Here is a 16170-nt window from a genome sequence, read left to right as displayed (position 1 = left end):
CCGTGACCACCTGCAGCCCTGTAGTGCCCTCACCCCCTGTCTGCTTCTCCCCCCACCCTCCCACCCCCACCCCGCCGCCTGTCTGCAGGCAAAGGGAAGAGCTCCCAGCTTGATGTAATCGAGGGGATCCTGGGCCGACCTTGGGAAGAACTCTGGGAGAAACCCAAAGGGGCCCGAGTCTGCGGCCAGCGCCCCCAGAGCCGGTGCCGGGAGGAACGGGTGGGCTGAGCTAAGGAATGGCAGGTGCAGCTCTGGAGGCAGCGAGGGGGTCTGACAGGCCTCCCCCCGCCCCTCCAACCTACAGAACCTGCTTAGGCGCTGCCACGGGTCCCAGGCCAGCTACCTCTTCCAGCAGGACAAGTTCTACGACGTGGCTCTGGACACTGGAGACAAGGTGGTGCAGTGTGGCCGCCGGGTGGACTGTCTGAAGCTGTGGCTCATGTGGAAGGCGCAGGGCGGGCAAGGGCTGGAGCGGCGTGTCGACCAGGCCTTTGCCCTTGCCTGGTAGGAGGGGGGTGTCGGAGGTCCTGCCCCCGCCCGCGGCCCTGCGCCTCACATTTCCCTCGCCCTCAGGGTCTCTTGGCTCATTGTCGGGGGCTCTTCTGTTTCTGTGGCTCGGCTTTTCCTCCTCTGTTTGTGATTTCTCCCTCTCGGTGTGCAGGTACCTGGTGGAGGAATTGAAGAAGCGAGAAGGATTTGAGTTGGTCATGGAGGTAGGAGCGAGTCTGCGCTCTTTTGCAGCCCCGCTCCCACCCCCTACCCCCTACTCCCCCCTACTCCCCCACCCTCCCACCCCCCCACGCCCCCACTACCCTACTCCCCTCTAGCCTCCCACCCCCCTACCCCCCACCCCCCCCCCTGTCCATCCCACACGCAAAGCCCTCAAGGGGCAAGAGGGCCAGTGAGGGGGGCAGCCCCCCTCCACAGCCCGCACACCTTGTCCTCCTGTTCCTCCCAGCCCGAGTTTGTCAATGTGTGTTTCTGGTTCGTGCCCCCCAGCCTGCGGGGGAGGCAGAAGTGCCCGGATTACAGTGAAAGGCTGGCCAAGGTAGGCGCTCCTCTGGGCTCCTCGGAGCCCACTGTCGGGAACTGCTGCCTCGGGCTGCTGCGGGCTGTCCCTGCCCCCTGCTGGCGAAGTGGCGGCCTCCGAGGCTGGCCTTGCTCCTGAGCTGGGGGTGGGAACTGGGAGACGCCACCAATTTGTCCTCATTTCCGTGGGGGTGGGATAGGAAATAAGGTATGTTTCTGGAAAATGAAAAGAGGACCGAGAGGGATGTCATGGGAGAGGTCACCAGTGCGCAGTAGTGGCCCGTGGGAGTTGTGCTGGGAGCTCGGGGCGGGGCTGGGACAGCCAGGTGAGGCCTCATTCCCTGCCGCCAGCAGCCCTACAGCCCTACAAGGCCGTCCAGACGTGCCTCCCGGAGGAAAGGAGCTATGTCATGTCCCTGAGGATAGATTGGTACTAGGTGCCGCAGATAATCTGGAAGGACAAGAACGTTCTTGCCCTTAAGGAGTTATTTAGAAGAGCAGAGTTGCCTAGTTGAAACCAATAGGTTTGAGGCAATCTTGTGACTTGTGTGTTACATTACAGGGTGCAGATCGCAAACATCCCAGGCATTCAGAGAGGGGAGAAGAAGGTGTCAGGGCTGTCCAGGGCTAGAGGGTTAGACGAAAGCAGTGTTGGGAGTCAGGGAACAGTCAGGATTGGGCAGAAAATGGCCCATGTGACAACTTGGAGATAGGTAGGATGGGAGTAATGCAGAGGCTGGAGGAGACAAGCAGGTGGGATGTAGTGGAAAAGGTGACCTGGGGCCTCAGGAGCTGAGCGATGAGCCTCCCTGGGAAAGGTAGCTGAGTGAGAGGGAAGTGCACCTAGGGGACCTGCCCCCGAGGCTGCCGCTGGAAATTCTCTCCACCTCTTCTGCAGGTGGCCCCAGTGCTCAAGGAGCGCATGGTGAAGGCGGGCTCCATGATGATTGGCTACCAGCCCCACGGGACCCGGGGCAACTTTTTCCGCATGGTTGTGGCCAACCCCGCGCTGACCCGGGCTGATATGGACTTCCTTCTCAACGAGCTGGAAAGGCTAGGCCAGGACCTCTGAGCTTCCTCCTCACTGCTGGCCTTGGCACCCCCCCCCCCCCCCCCCCCACCCCCCCCCCCCCCCCCCCCCCCCCCCCCCCGCCCAGCTACCTCTGTGGACTCTCGACCTGGCCCCAAGAACCAAATGCGCTTTCTTTCCAACTTTGCACTGCCCCGCCACACCGCCTCTCCTGTCCCGGGGCCGCCGCCGCGCCCCCCCCCCCACCCCCGGCCACTGCCCCGCCCCGCCCCCCCCCACCGCCGCCCCGGGTTACGCACTCTAGACAGCCTGGCATCCTAATGGCCCGGCCTCCTCGATGCCGATCCCGGACCCCGACGGCGCCATAGGACCCCACACACCGACCCCCCGTCGCCCCCGTCCCCACCAGTGGAGGGGGAAGAAGGATGACGGTTACCCATTGCTCTGCCCCTCGCCCCACGAGCGACAACCCTCTAGATGGAAAGGGTGCCCTTAGTGAAGGCTTCTTGTTCCTTTTCCCTTCACGGCCCACACCGCCCCCCCCGACCCCCCCCCCGTGGCCGATCTTGGGGACCCCTCTGGCGCCGTCTCTATCTGGCGTGCCTGTGCGTAGTTTGTCACCCGCCCCCCCCTGGCATATGCTTGGCGAGTCTTTCCGCTGTTCCCTCGTCCGCCTCGCCAGAGCACCCCGGCCAGCCCCCGCTTTTGCCCTGGCCATCGGTCGGGCCGGCCCTCCAGCGGCCTCCCAAAGCGTGGGGGTCAAACAGCTCCCGCGGGAGCCCCGCGGTACGTAACCCAAGGTTCCTGCTGCCCGCCACCAAGAAACTGCTAGGGTCCACCCACCCCGATGCGCCCCGATCCCCTCCCCCCATCTGGACACCCAGAGGACGGTGCCCTGCAACCCCCACCCGCCTCGGACCCTCCCCGAACCGTCTCCCCAGCGCCGACCTGTCCTCCGCCCACACGCCCCAACGCGGGCCCTACCCCCACCCGCTCGTTTCCGGGGGGAGCATGCCTTGGCCCCCCCCGCCCCGCAGCCTGCCGCAAGGCATCCCGCGCAAGGCTCCCCCCCCGCTGTCTCTGTGCATTCGCCTGTGCTCCAAGAACAGAGTGACCTTAACCACGTTTGAGTGTGTTGACCCGCTAACTCTCCTATGAAATATTTGCCATTAGGAAAATATTTAAATAAACTAACAGTATATCCATATGATGGAATGTTTCTCTGCCATTAAAATTATATTTACAAACAATATTTTTATTGATAGGAAAAAAATAATGTGCTACTGGAAAAGCTGGAAACAAGACTTTGTGTATAGTAATATCTGAGGGTGTTTGAACATACATAGAAGATGGATAGAATGAAATATGCCCAATGTCAATAATTTTCCCTGGGATGGGATTATAGGCAATTTAAAATTAACATTTCTAGGGATGCCTGGGTGGCTCAGCGGTTGAGCACCTGCCTTCAGCTCAGGGTGTAATCCTGGGGTCCTGGGATTGAGTTCCACATTGGCTCCCTGCAAGGAGCTTGCTTCTCCCTCTGCGTGTGTTTCTGCTTCTATTATCTCTCATGAATAATTTTTAAAATTTTTTAAAAAATTAACATTTCTAAACCTTTTGTGTTCCCCCTTTTATTATGTAATGAATATACATTACTTTTACAATAGGGAAATAATAAAGTTAAAATTTTGATTATATCATTTTAGTATGTTTTAAAGTTTGATACCTTTCAACCAAATAATAGAGAATGTGAATTTTTTTATTATTTATTTATTTATTTATTTATTTTTTAAGGCAAGTGTAAGAGGGATGCCTGGGTGGCTCAGCAGTTGAGCATCTGCCTTCGGCTCAGGTCATGATCCCAGGATCCAGGATGGATTCCCAAATCAGGCTCCCTGCAGGGAGCCTGCTTCTCCCTCTGCTTGTGTCTGTTTCTGTGTTTCTCATAAATAAATAATATCTTTAAAAAAAAAAAAGCAAAAAAAACCAACCAAACAAACAAACAAAAAACCCAAAAAGCAGGTATAAGAGAGGCTAAAAATGGGAAACTTTTTTCTCAAATCTATAGTAGGAGAGGAAAGACCACAAGTGAAGTAGCTCTAAATTAACTATACTTCAGTGGCATTGAAAACAAACTGGGTACTGATTATGTTGAGACCAGAGCTGTGTCCACTTATCACTCTTGAAAAATCCTCACACACAAAACAAAGGAAGAATTTACCTCCTTGTATAGGTGTGCCTGGCTGGCTCAGTCAATAGAGCATATAACTTGTGATCTTGGGGTTGTGAGTTTGAGCCCCACAGGAGAGATTTACTTACTTAAATATATACATACGTAAATTTTTTTAAGAATGGATTTTCCTTCTGTAATTTGAACAACAGAAACCAAGCTAAAAGAAAGAGACAAAGAAAGAGAGAAGGGAAGAGAGAAAGAAAGAAGAAAGAAAGAGAGAAAGAGGGATCCCTGGGTGGTGCAGCGGTTTAGCGCCTGCCTTTGGCCCAGGGCAGGATCCTGGAGACCCGGGATCGAATCCCACATCGGGCTCCTGGTGCATGGAGCCTACTTTTCCCTCTGCCTCTGTCTCTGCCTCTCTCTCTCTCTCTGTGTGCCTATCATAAATAAATAAAAATTAAAAAAAAAAAAAAAAGAAAAAAAAAAAGAGAGAAAGAAAGAGAAAGAGAGAAAGAAAGAAGAGAGAAAGCAAGAGAAAGAAAGAAAGAAAAGAAAGAAAGAAAAAGACCCAGCAACCAGACATCCATTTTACACTTACAGTCCTGGGCTGGTGTTGCTTTTCAAGTCATTTTTGGGGAAAGAGGCCATTAGCTACACGAGTTATTTGCTTGGTTTTGTTTTGTTGTCCAAGGTTTATTGAAGATAATTACAGCAGGAAGAGTCAAATGGCTCCATGTGGTGGTCTGAAATTCCTCTCAACTCTAGGCTGAGTGACCTGCCGTTTGGACAGACCACCAAAGTCTGAGACCTTCAACATTTCCTTAGTGTCAGGTCTGCCTTCCTGATCTCCTGATCCGGGGCTGAGACCTCAGGAACGTAATTCTCTCACCTTTCTCCCTCTTCCTCCTGCGGCTTGATGGAGACCCCTCTCACTGGGCCTCTCTGAATCTGCTCCATCTGCCCTGTGACAGCCTGTTCTGTTGTGGAATTTCCTGCCGGGGAATAACGAGGCCTCCTTACACGTGTGCTTGTTGGTGTGGAATCGATGCCCAGGGGCATGTACTGCTTCTCAATGACCACCCGGCCCACCTTCTTCATGCCTTCCGTGCAAGCTCAGCCCACGTTGGTGGACCTGGTAAAAGAGGAAACAGCGCTGCACAAGTTATTAAGGACACGTGGCAAATCTACTGGAACTTTATGTTATTTCCAATTCCTGAAAATACCATTTATGAAAACAATAATGTGGTCATGTAAAAGTCATCCAAAGTTATTTGAAGAGGCAAATACAGACTGTTCAAACCATAGTGAAAGAACATCCAAATCGTAGACCCAGGCAGCCCTGGTGGCTCAGTGGTTTAGCACCGCCTTCAGCCCAGGGTGTGATCCTGCAGACCTGGGATGGGGTCCCATGTCCGGCTCTCTGCATGGAGCCTGCTTCTTCCTTTGTCTCTCTCTCTGTCTCTCATGAATAAATAAATAAAATCTTAAAAAAAAAAATCGTAGACCCAATTCTCTTGACCATCTGGCAGGGGGAAAAAGCCTTTCTACTCATAAATTACTAATAATTCCCCCTATAAACTTATTTTCCCACAAATGCTATTTGACTTCTTCCAAATAATAAAATTGTTTGAGGTTATTAATAATTTGAACTCTAAGCCCTATTCTTTTTTTTAAAGATTTATTTATTTATTTATTCATGAGAGATACACAGAGGCAGAGACACAGGCAGAGGGAGAAGGAGGCTCCCTGCTGGGAGCCCCATGTGGGACTGGATCCCTGGACCCCAGGATCACACGCTGAGCTGAAGGCAGATGCTCAACCACTGAGCCACCCAGGTGCCCCTCTAAGCCCTATTTTTAAAGAGTTCTATATATCTGCAAAATGTCTTAAACTTTGTGGAAAAGACAAACTAAAAAAAGATCTTCAACTCAAAACAAAGCTAGAAAACAAAAACAAAACCAAAATCTCCAAGATCCTTTAATCATCTCTATCTGAGAAATATATATTTTTTTTCTGAGAAATATTGTTTTTTAAAGATTTTATTTATTTATTCATGAAAGACAGAGAGAGAGGCAGAGGGAGAAGCAGGCTCCATGCAGGGAGCCCAACGTGGGACTCGATCCCCAGCCTGATCCAAAGGCAGGCGCCAAACCGCTGAGCCACCCAGGGATCCCCTCTGAGAACTATTTTAAAGCGAAGATCAGAAAGACAAGACCCGGATTCAGTTAATTACCAGGTTTTCTCCAGCTTTATGAGCTGATGCTTCTATTCTTCTATTGTGTGGAGTTTTTGTTTTGTTTTGTTAAATTAGCTCTACACCCAATATGGGGCTTGGAAACTCACCACCCTGAGATCAAGAGTCCCATTGAGCCAGCCAGGTGCTCCTACTCTCCTATTCTCAGAGCTCAACCTGTAAATCTCTGGACACAGTGTGGCAGTCTCCGGCTTCCTCTCTCCCGTCTGCATTTACGGAGCTCCTGCTGTGTGTAATTCCTTTCTCTGCCTTCAAAGAGTTTAAGATTTAAGTAGTCCTCCCTCATTGGAGGCCTGTCCCTGCTTCAGGGCCTTTGCACCTGCTGCCCCCTTTTGGCTCAAAGTTCATCTAACATAGTTCGCTCCCTTATTGACTTTAGATTTCTGTTTAGATGTCACCTCCTTAGTGAAGCTTTCCTTGAATATTCTACTTAAAATACATTTCCCCCTTAGTTCTTGCGCTTCCTATTCTATTATCTGCCCTGTTTTTCTCCACGGCATGTGTAAGTATCTGGCATAGTCTATATTTCAGTCTATCTATCTATCTATCTATCTATCTATCTATCTATCTATCATCTATCAATATATTTATTTAACTTTTTTCTGTCTCACCCAACTAGAATGTAAGCTCTGGGAGCAGGGATTTTGTATCACTGCTTCCTAGAGTGGAGTCTAGTACTTCCTGGATGGGTGATGTTGAGTGAATGGTTAACGGGCTCCACGTAGTGGTTGACTTGCTGTCAGTCACAGGGGCTGCGTGAGTGGTGGAGTCAAAGTCGAATTTAGCCCATCTCCCTCCAGCACTTACCCATGGACCTAGACGGCTTCTGTTGTCACACGTACATAATGTATAGATGTGTGGTTGTCAGGGCCGTTTTATTATCTATATGCTGTGGATCTGCTGCTTTCAGGAAGAATGAAGAATGAAGCCATGTGTAGGTTCGAATACCCATCTTGCCCTTGGCCTGGGGAAATCGTATTTTCATCAAACAGGAAACAAGAATGTGGGGAATACCTACCTAGGTGAGTTGCGTGTTGGGATAGGTTGTTTGTTTTGGGGTTTGGTTTTGGTTTACAGCGGTCAAAATACTCAAGTGGCCAGACTCCACAGGCCTGGGGAAAGAAAATGGTACCTTCACAAGTAGGCCATGGGCTGAGGAGCTTAAAGCTGGGTGGGGCACCTATGAGATGGCAACTCTTTTTTTTTTTTTATTGGGCAGCCCGGGTGGCTCAGCAGGTTTAGCGCCACCTGCAGCCCGAGGCGTGATCCTGGAGACCAGTGATCCAGTCCCACCTCGGGTTCCCTGCACGGAGCCTGCTTCTCCCTCTGCCTGTGTCTCTGCCTCTTTCTCTGTGTCTCTATGAATAAATAAATAAGTAAAAAACCTAAAAAAAAATATAAAGATTTTATCTGCTTCTTTATTCGTGAGCGACAGAGAGAGAGGCAGAGACATAGGCAGAGGGAGAAGCAGGCTCCCCATAAGAAGCCTGATGTGGGACTGGATCCCAGGACCCTGGGATCAGGACCTGAGCCAGAGGTAGACACTCAACCACTGAGCCCCCCGGGTGCCCCTCTTATCACTCTTTTATATGTGTACTATAACTTTTTTGTTCTGAACCACTTGAGAATTGGCTTCATACAATATACCCCTTTATCTCTGAAACTGCATATTTCCTAAGAACAAGAATATTATTTTAAATATTATTTTAAATAACCATGGCCCAATGATCAAATTCAGGAAATTTCACACTGACACTGTACTTTAAAGTCCACATTCCAAAATTGTCAGTTGTCCCAAGAGTGCCCGCTCAGGCATTTTCCTTCTCATACGAGAACCCAGGCCAGGATCATGTGTCACCTTTTGTGGTCATATTTCTGCTTCCTTAAGCTAAAGTAAACTAAACTTAACTGAAATGGTTCCTCAGCCTTCTTTGTCATTAATGACATTGACCTTCTTAAAGAATACAGGCCAGTCATTTTCTAGAATGTTCATCTATTTGTTTTTCCTGATGGTTCCTCTTGACTAGATTCAGGTTCTGCATTCTGAGCTGGAACATGACATAAATCTTGTGTGTTCTTTTCAGGGAATGAAAAGCCAATGCCAAGGCCCACAATGTCCATCTGCTTTTTATTGGTGATGTAATTTGATCAAGGTGTTTTCTGGTTTCCCCACAATATAGTTAATATTTGCAACTAATACACAATCTAGGAGGAGACATTCTGAGAATACACAAATACCCTGTTCTGCTTGTGCTTCCCCACCTAGACTTACTATCCTCTCATGATCCTTGCCCAAGCCAACTTTCATCATAATGTTTGCAAAATGGTGATTTTCTGACTCCAACATTCCCTCCACTTTTATCATTTGGCATTCAACTACAAAGGAGAACCCTCCCTTCTCCTCATTCGTTCATTCAACGATTAACTATCAAGACGGGCCTTTGTTTTATCCAGTAAGTTATAATCCATTTCTATCCTTGCTTATTTTAATGCTCAAATTGTACCACTTTTGACTGTAAGAAGCCCCATTAATCTGGCTCCCATGTCCTTTCACCATGACTTTTTTTGTCTTGGCACTGCCTCTGTTCCTGGCACAACATAAATGTTCCAGGCTTATCTTGTGCTTTCTCTGCTCCACTTGGAATCAGCTATGTCTTCAAGGAACCCTGTTTCCTTTCCGTGGAGAATGAATGGCATTTAGAAACTACAATCTTGGGGCACCAAGATTGGTGGGGTGGTTCAGTCGGTTAAGCGTCTGACTCTTGATTTTGGCTCAGATGGTGATCTCAGGGTTGTGGGATTGAGCGCTCTGTGCTCAGTACCAAGTCTGCTTATCCCTCTCCCTCTTCTCCTCCCCCCACCCTTCACACATGTTCTTTCTCTCTCTCTCTCAAATTAATTAAGTAACTAAAAAAGAAAAGAAACCATGATCTAGGCACCAGGTATGTTCATAGCTACTGGATAGATCTATGGACTTTTAAAATTTAAACTCACATCCTTTTGGATCCCCCAACCCATCTTAATTGTGCTAAGGGAAACAAAAGGCCAGAGCTTTAAAGGGAGAAGTGATGTTCCTTCCCCTGGGAGATACCACAGGTGCAACAGAGAAAATGGGGTGATAACCTAGGATGGTAGGTGGGGGGTTGAGGTACTGAATTGGGGTGCTTGATTATTTTCTTTTTTTCTTTCTTTTTTTAGAAAGGTATTTATTTATTTAAGATTTTATTTATTTATTAATGAGAGACACACAGAGAGAGAGAGAGAGAGAGAGAGGCAGAGACACAGGCAGAGGGAGAAGCAGGCTCCATGCAGGGAGCCCGACACGGGACTCTATTCTGGTTCTCCAGGATCAGGCCCTGGGCTGAAGGCGGCGCTAAACCCCTGAGCCACCAGGCTGCCCTTAGAAAGGTTTTTAAATGAAAAAAAAAAAAAAAAAAAAAGAAAGAAAGGTTTTTAAATGTTAAATGGAGTACTTGGAAGGTTGGGCTTTGTATAAAGAAGGCAACATTCTCTCAACCCCTGGTTTAGCGTTGACATTACAAGTGTCATAAAATATTAGGTCTTGGAGTTGAAAGGCCTGTACAAGTACTCACTTGATACAACCTTGGCTTTAGGCGAATTTTTTAACCAGTATTTTATAAATAAGGCAACTGAGGCTGGGCAAAGCTAAGGTTCTTGACAAAGTCACAAAAGTGTCTCTTAAGCAGAAGATATAGTTTATACTAAACAAATATCATTTGCTTGTACAAGCCACCGTCTCTTTAATTGTATCCCCCCAGTGCAACCATTCTGTGCTTTCTTTCCTAGATTGACATTTTGTCAGTTCTTGAGATCCAGTTTCCACATGTTAGAGGAATCCAGTAGTCTGATGGCCTAGTTTTGAAAAATTCCTGAAGTTCATTTTTAGCAAATTCTCCGGTGCCAACATAATTAGCTTGCACATTTCCTTAGTTTGTAGCATGTTATTTTTAGTTTTTTCCTTATAACCAAATACATTTTAAAGTTGGATGAGAGGTTTAAGCGTTTTTAATGTCAGCTGGAGGTGTTTTGGTGCTGTTCCTTTCTGCCAAAGGAAGATAGATTTGAGGGTTAAATATACCAGGTATTGATACTGGGATTGGGGGGGGGATTTTATTTTATTTTATTTTTTATTTTATTTATTTATTCATGAGAGAAACAGAGAGAGAGAGAGAGGGAGACGCAGAGACACAGGCAGAGGGAGAAGCAGGCTCCATGCAGGGAGCCCGACGTGGCACTGATCCAGGGTCTCCAGGATCAGGCCCTCAGTTGAAGGCGGCGCTAAACCGCTGAGCCACCCGGGCTGCCCATGGGGGGGCAGATTTTAAACTACACATTCAATTCCTTTAATAGATGAAGGCAGTTGAGGGGTGTTTCGTTTTGAGTATGCTTTGGTATTTTTATATTTTTAAAAAATGGTCTATTTTGTCTAAGTTGCAGGATTTATTGATATAAACTTGTTTTCTTATTACCTTTTTAATATCTGTAGAATCTATAATATTGTTACCTCTCATTCCTGATATTGATGACTTGTGTCTTCTCTCTTTTTTTCTTGTTCAGTTAGTTAGAGGTTTCTTGCTCTTGATGTTCTCAAAGAACCAGTCGTGGTATTACTGAGTTTCTTAATTGTTTTTCTTCTTACTTAATTTCTGCTCTGATCTTTATCCAGGTGAGTTTTCCAGATTGGCAGTATTTGGTGCATACTGTCACACATCGGTGCTGAAAGAGTAACATCTCCTGAGGAAATGGAAGCTGTGCTTGCTACAAAACTATAGTAATCAACACAATGTGGTCTACAGTATAGACATGCAGACCAAAGAAATAGATGGAGAATCCAGAAATAAGCCTTCACATTTACAGTCAATTGATTTTCAACAATGTCAAGACAGTTCATTGGCAGAAAGAATAGTCTTTTCAACAAACGGTCCTGGGGCAACCGGATACCCATATGCAAAAGAATGATGTTGAACCCCTTTATTACATCATATGTAAAAATTAACTCATAATAAATTATAGAACTAAAAATTAGAGCTAAAACTATAAATCTTGGAAGAAAATAGAGGAGTAAGTCTTTGTGAGCTTGGGTTGGGCAAATTTTTCTTACATATGACACCAAAAGCACAAGCAATCAAAGAAAAAATAAGCAAATTGGACCTCATCAAAATTTAAAACTTGTGCTTCACAGAACACCATCAAGACTGTGAAAAGATGGGGCACCTGGGTGGCTCAGTGGGTTAAGCATCTGCCTTTGGTTCAGGTCATGATTCCAGGGGCCTGGGATCAAGCCCCACATGGGGCTCCCTGCTCATTGGTGAGTCTGCTTCTCCCTCTCCCTTGGCCCCTCCACCCCATTCATGTGCATGTGCTCTCTCTCAAATAAATAAATAAAATCTTAAAAAAAATGTGAAGAGGCAATGTATAGAATGGAAGAAGATACTTGCAAATTATATGTCTGATAAGGGACTTTTATATGGAATAGATGAAGCTTTCTTACAACTCAATAATAAAAGACAAATTACCCAATTAAAAAATGGACAAGGGATCTGAATAGGTATTTCTCCAAAGAAGATATACATATGGCCAGTAAGCACACGACAAGATGCCCAATGTCATTAGGCATCAGGAAAATGCAAATCAAAACCACATGAGATACCATGTCATACCCACTAAGACAGTTATAACAACAACAACAAAAAAGGGAGAAATAATACATGTTGGTGAGAACATAAAGAAATTAGAATCCTCATGCTCTGCTGGTAGAGTTGCAAACTTGTGCAGCGACTTTGGAAAACAGTTTGGCAGTTCCTCAAAGGTTCAATATAGAGTCATCATATGACCCAGGAATCCCACTGCCAGGTATATACCTAAAAGAAATGTGATCATATATCCACACAAAAACGGGTATACAAATGTTCACGGCAGCATTATTCATAAGAGCGTCGAAGGGGAAACAATCCAAACGTTATTGTATTGGTCAGGGTTCTCTAGAGAAACAGAATCAGGAGGGTATATATAGATAGAGAGAGAGGAGACTTACTATAGTAGTTGGCTCACCTGGTTATGAAGGTTGAGAAGTTCCACAATCTGCCATCTGCAAACTGGAGGGCCAGGAAAGCCAGTGGTATAACTCACTCTGAGTCCAAAGGCATGAGAGAACCAGGGAGTCACTGGTATAACTCCTAGAAAGAGGCTGAAGGCCCAAGAACCGGGAGTTCTGATGTCTGAGGATAGGAAAAGATAAATTTTCCAGCTCAAGAAGAGAATTTGCCCTTCTCTTGTCTTTTTGTTCCATTTGGGCCCTTAAAAGATTGGATGATCTCAAAGAATGGCTGCCCAGATTGGTGAGACGGGATCTCTCTACTCAGTCTACCAAATCAAACACTCTCACAGACACATCCAGAAATAATGACTTACCAAGCTATTTGGGCATCCTTTCACCTAGTCAAGTTGGAACATAAAATTAACCATCATATTCATCAGCTGATGAATGAATAAATTAAATGTGGGCTATCCATACAGTGGAGTGTTATTTGACCACACAAAGGAATGAAGTACTTGTATATACTACAACATGGTTTAACTTTGAAAACATCATGTTAAAAAAAAAAAAAAAAAAGAAGAAGGCAATCTCAGAAGACTATATATGGTGTGTTTCCATTTATATGAAATCTCCAAAATAGAAAGTAGGTTTGTGGCTGCCCAAAGCTGGAGGGTTAGAGGGGAATGAAAAGTGTTTCCTAATGGGTACAAGAGTTTGGAGGGCAGTGATTAAAATGTACTAAAATTAATTATGGTAATGCTTACACAAATCTGTGAACACATTAAGATCATTGACTTGTACACTTTAAATAAATTGAGTGGTAGGAGAAAATATGAGTGGGAAATATCAGAAAGGGAGACAGAACATGAAAGACTCCTAACTCTGGGAAACGAACTAGGGGTGGGGGAAGGGAAGGTGGGCGGGGGGTGGGGGTGACTGGGTGACGGGCACTGAGGTGGGCACTTGATGAGATGAGCACTGGGTGTTATTGTATATGTTGGCAAATTGAACACCAATAAAAAATAAATTTATATAAATAAATAATAAATTGAGTGGTATATAAATTATATTTGAATAATCCTGAAGTATATATATTTGAATAAAGCTGATATACTATATATGTATATATCTGTCCTTCTAAGATCAGGAACAAGACAGAGTCCACACTCACTCCTATCTAATGTTGTACTTGAAATTCTTGCTAGGTAATAAGGCAAGGGGAAAAAAGACATACAAATTGGAAAGGAAAATGTAAAATTGTTTTTATTTGCAGGTGATATGATCATCTATGTAGAAAATTCTCACAAGCCTATGAAAATGCTACTAGAACCAGTTTAGCAAGCTTGTGAGATACAAGATCAATATACAAAAATTAATTGTATTTCTGTACACCAGTGACAAACTATTGGAAGTTGAAATTAAAAGACAGTATCATTTATAATGTCATCAAGAAAGAAGAGAGAAATATGTAGGGACAACTTTGATGAAAGATGTGCAAATCCCACACACTGAAAACTAAAAAACATTGGTAAGAGAAATTAATTAAGACTTAATGGAGGGGGCAGCCCGGGTGGCTCAGCGGTTTAGCGCCGCCTGCAGCCCAGGGTGTGATCCCGGAGTCCTGGGGTCAAGTCCCACATTGGGCTCCCTGCATGGAGCCTGCTTCTCCCTCTGCCTGTGTCTCTGCCTCTCTCTCTCTGTGTATCTCTAATGAATAAATAAATAAAATCTTAAAAAAAAAAAAAAAGACTTAATGGAGGGGCACCTGAGTGGCTCAGCAGTTGAGCATCTGCCTTTGGCTCAGGTTGTGATCCTGGAGTCCTGAGATCAAAGACTCCTGTCCTGCAGGAGATCAAGTCCTGCAAAGAGCTCCCCACAGGGAGCTTGGTTCCCTCTCTGTCTCTCATGAATAAATAAAATCTTTTTTTTTTAAAGACTTAAATGGAGAGATATACAATGTTTATTCATTAAAAGCCCTAATGTTGCTGAGAAGTCAATTCTCTCCAAACTGATTTATAGATTCAGTGTAATCTCTATAGAAATCCCAGCATGGTTTTTGTAGAAATTGATGATTCTAAAATTCATATACAAATACAAGGGATCTAGAATAGCCAAAACCAATTTTTGAAAAGATTTTATTTATTCATGTGAGAGAGAGAAAAAGAGAGAGAACACATAAACCAGGGTGGGGAGGGCAGAGGGAGACAGAGTGGGAGAAGTAAGCTCCCTACTGCCGGGAGCCCAATGCGGGCCTCAATCCCAATGCCCTGGGTTCATGACCTGATCCAAAGGTAGATGCTTAACTGACTGAGCCACCTGGGCGACCCCAAAAACAACTTTAGAAAAGAGTTTGAGGCACCTGGGTGGCTTGGTCAGTAAAGCATTCAACTCTTGATTTCTGCTTAGACCATGATCTCAAGGTTGTGGGATCAAGCCTCACATCCAACCCCATGTGGAGCTCCACACTCAGCAGGGAGTCTGCTTGAAGATTCTCTCTGCCCCTCCCCCAATTCGCACATGTGCATATTCTCTTTCTCTCTAAAATAAAGAAATTTTTAAAAAGTAGTATATATATATATATATATATACATATATATATGATGGAATACTACACAGATATCAGCAGAAAATTACATATTTAAAGTAGCACCATTTCTATATTTTAAAACAGTGATGAATAAAATGGAATGAGATTTATAGCATAAATTACTTGATATAAATTAAAAAGGTAAAGTACAGGGATCCCTGGGTGGCGCAGCGGTTTAGCGCCTGCCTTTGGCCCAGGGCACGATCCTGGAGTCCCGGGATCGAATCCCACATCGGGCTCCCGGTTCATGGAGCCTGCTTCTCCCTCTGCCTATGTCTCTGCCTCTCTCTCTCTCTCTGTGACTATCATAAATAAATAAAAAATTAAAAAAAGGTAAAGTACAGCACCGTATTTTTCAAGAATATACACAGATTTGTCGTGTACTAGAGTGGATCCCTACAGTGAGAAAGGAGATGACAGGAAGGGATGGGTGCTGGAGTAATGGCCATACTAAACTAGGAAGAGACATCTTTGTAGACCCATGATTAGCACAAAAGTTAAAGGAGGTGAGGAAACAGCCATAGTGAGTAGACAACTTTTTCCAGAAGTTTGGTTATGACAGGCAGCTGAGAAGTGGGACAGCTTGATGAGGATGTGGGGTGAGGAGGGGAAAGCTGGAGATGGGACATAGTAGAGGAGCATACATGGGTGCTGATGACATGTGGTAGAGAGAAGAAAGGAGGGGGTGGCGCCTGGAACCCATAAAAGAGACTTAGTGTTTGAGGTGTGAGAGGCAAGAGAATGGCCTGTGATGTGAAGAGGGCAAATTCCTGCAGCTCATAGGAGGAACTTGGAGTGAGGAAAGCTGGGGAGTGTGTGTGTTGTTGGGTGGACCTATAGAGTTGGAGAGGGATGGTGGGAAAAGAGAGAAGAAATGAAATTGTTCTTTTGGAGAGTGGAAAAGGAGTCCTCGAGATTAATAGGATCACTGGACATCACTGAAATGCCCATTTGAGTTGTGTTTCAGAATTTTGGAGTGTGTGTATAGGAGGGGTGCCCCCAGCAGTAGAGCGAGGGAGGAGTACCATGGGAAGGAGGA

At 45.7% G+C, this 16170-nt stretch overlaps 1 protein-coding gene and 1 pseudogene across 4 annotated transcripts in view; one reads left to right on the top strand and one right to left on the bottom strand.

The window, feature by feature from the left end:
• CSAD (cysteine sulfinic acid decarboxylase) overlaps positions 1-2165 on the top strand; it is a 32030-nt gene extending 29865 nt beyond the window's left edge. For 2 of the 4 annotated variants that reach the window (XM_038577771.1, XM_038577772.1), the window contains exons 12-15: positions 305-504; positions 662-713; positions 959-1048; positions 1928-2165. In XM_038577771.1, coding sequence (XP_038433699.1) covers positions 305-504; positions 662-713; positions 959-1048; positions 1928-2101 — 516 coding nt within the window. In that variant the 3' untranslated portion in view covers positions 2102-2165. The remainder of the gene's footprint in view (positions 1-304; positions 505-661; positions 714-958; positions 1049-1927) is intronic. The other 2 variants (XM_038577770.1, XM_038577769.1) reach the window with 1 other exon arrangement.
• Positions 2166-4766: 2601 nt separating this feature from the next.
• LOC119866341 lies at positions 4767-6698 on the bottom strand (annotated as a pseudogene).
• Positions 6699-16170: the final 9472 nt, after the last annotated feature.

Source organism: Canis lupus, chromosome 27 (genome assembly GCF_011100685.1).
Source record: "Canis lupus familiaris isolate Mischka breed German Shepherd chromosome 27, alternate assembly UU_Cfam_GSD_1.0, whole genome shotgun sequence".
NCBI classification, from domain to species: Eukaryota; Metazoa; Chordata; class Mammalia; order Carnivora; family Canidae; genus Canis; species Canis lupus.
This window is presented reverse-complemented; position numbering and strand designations above follow the sequence as displayed.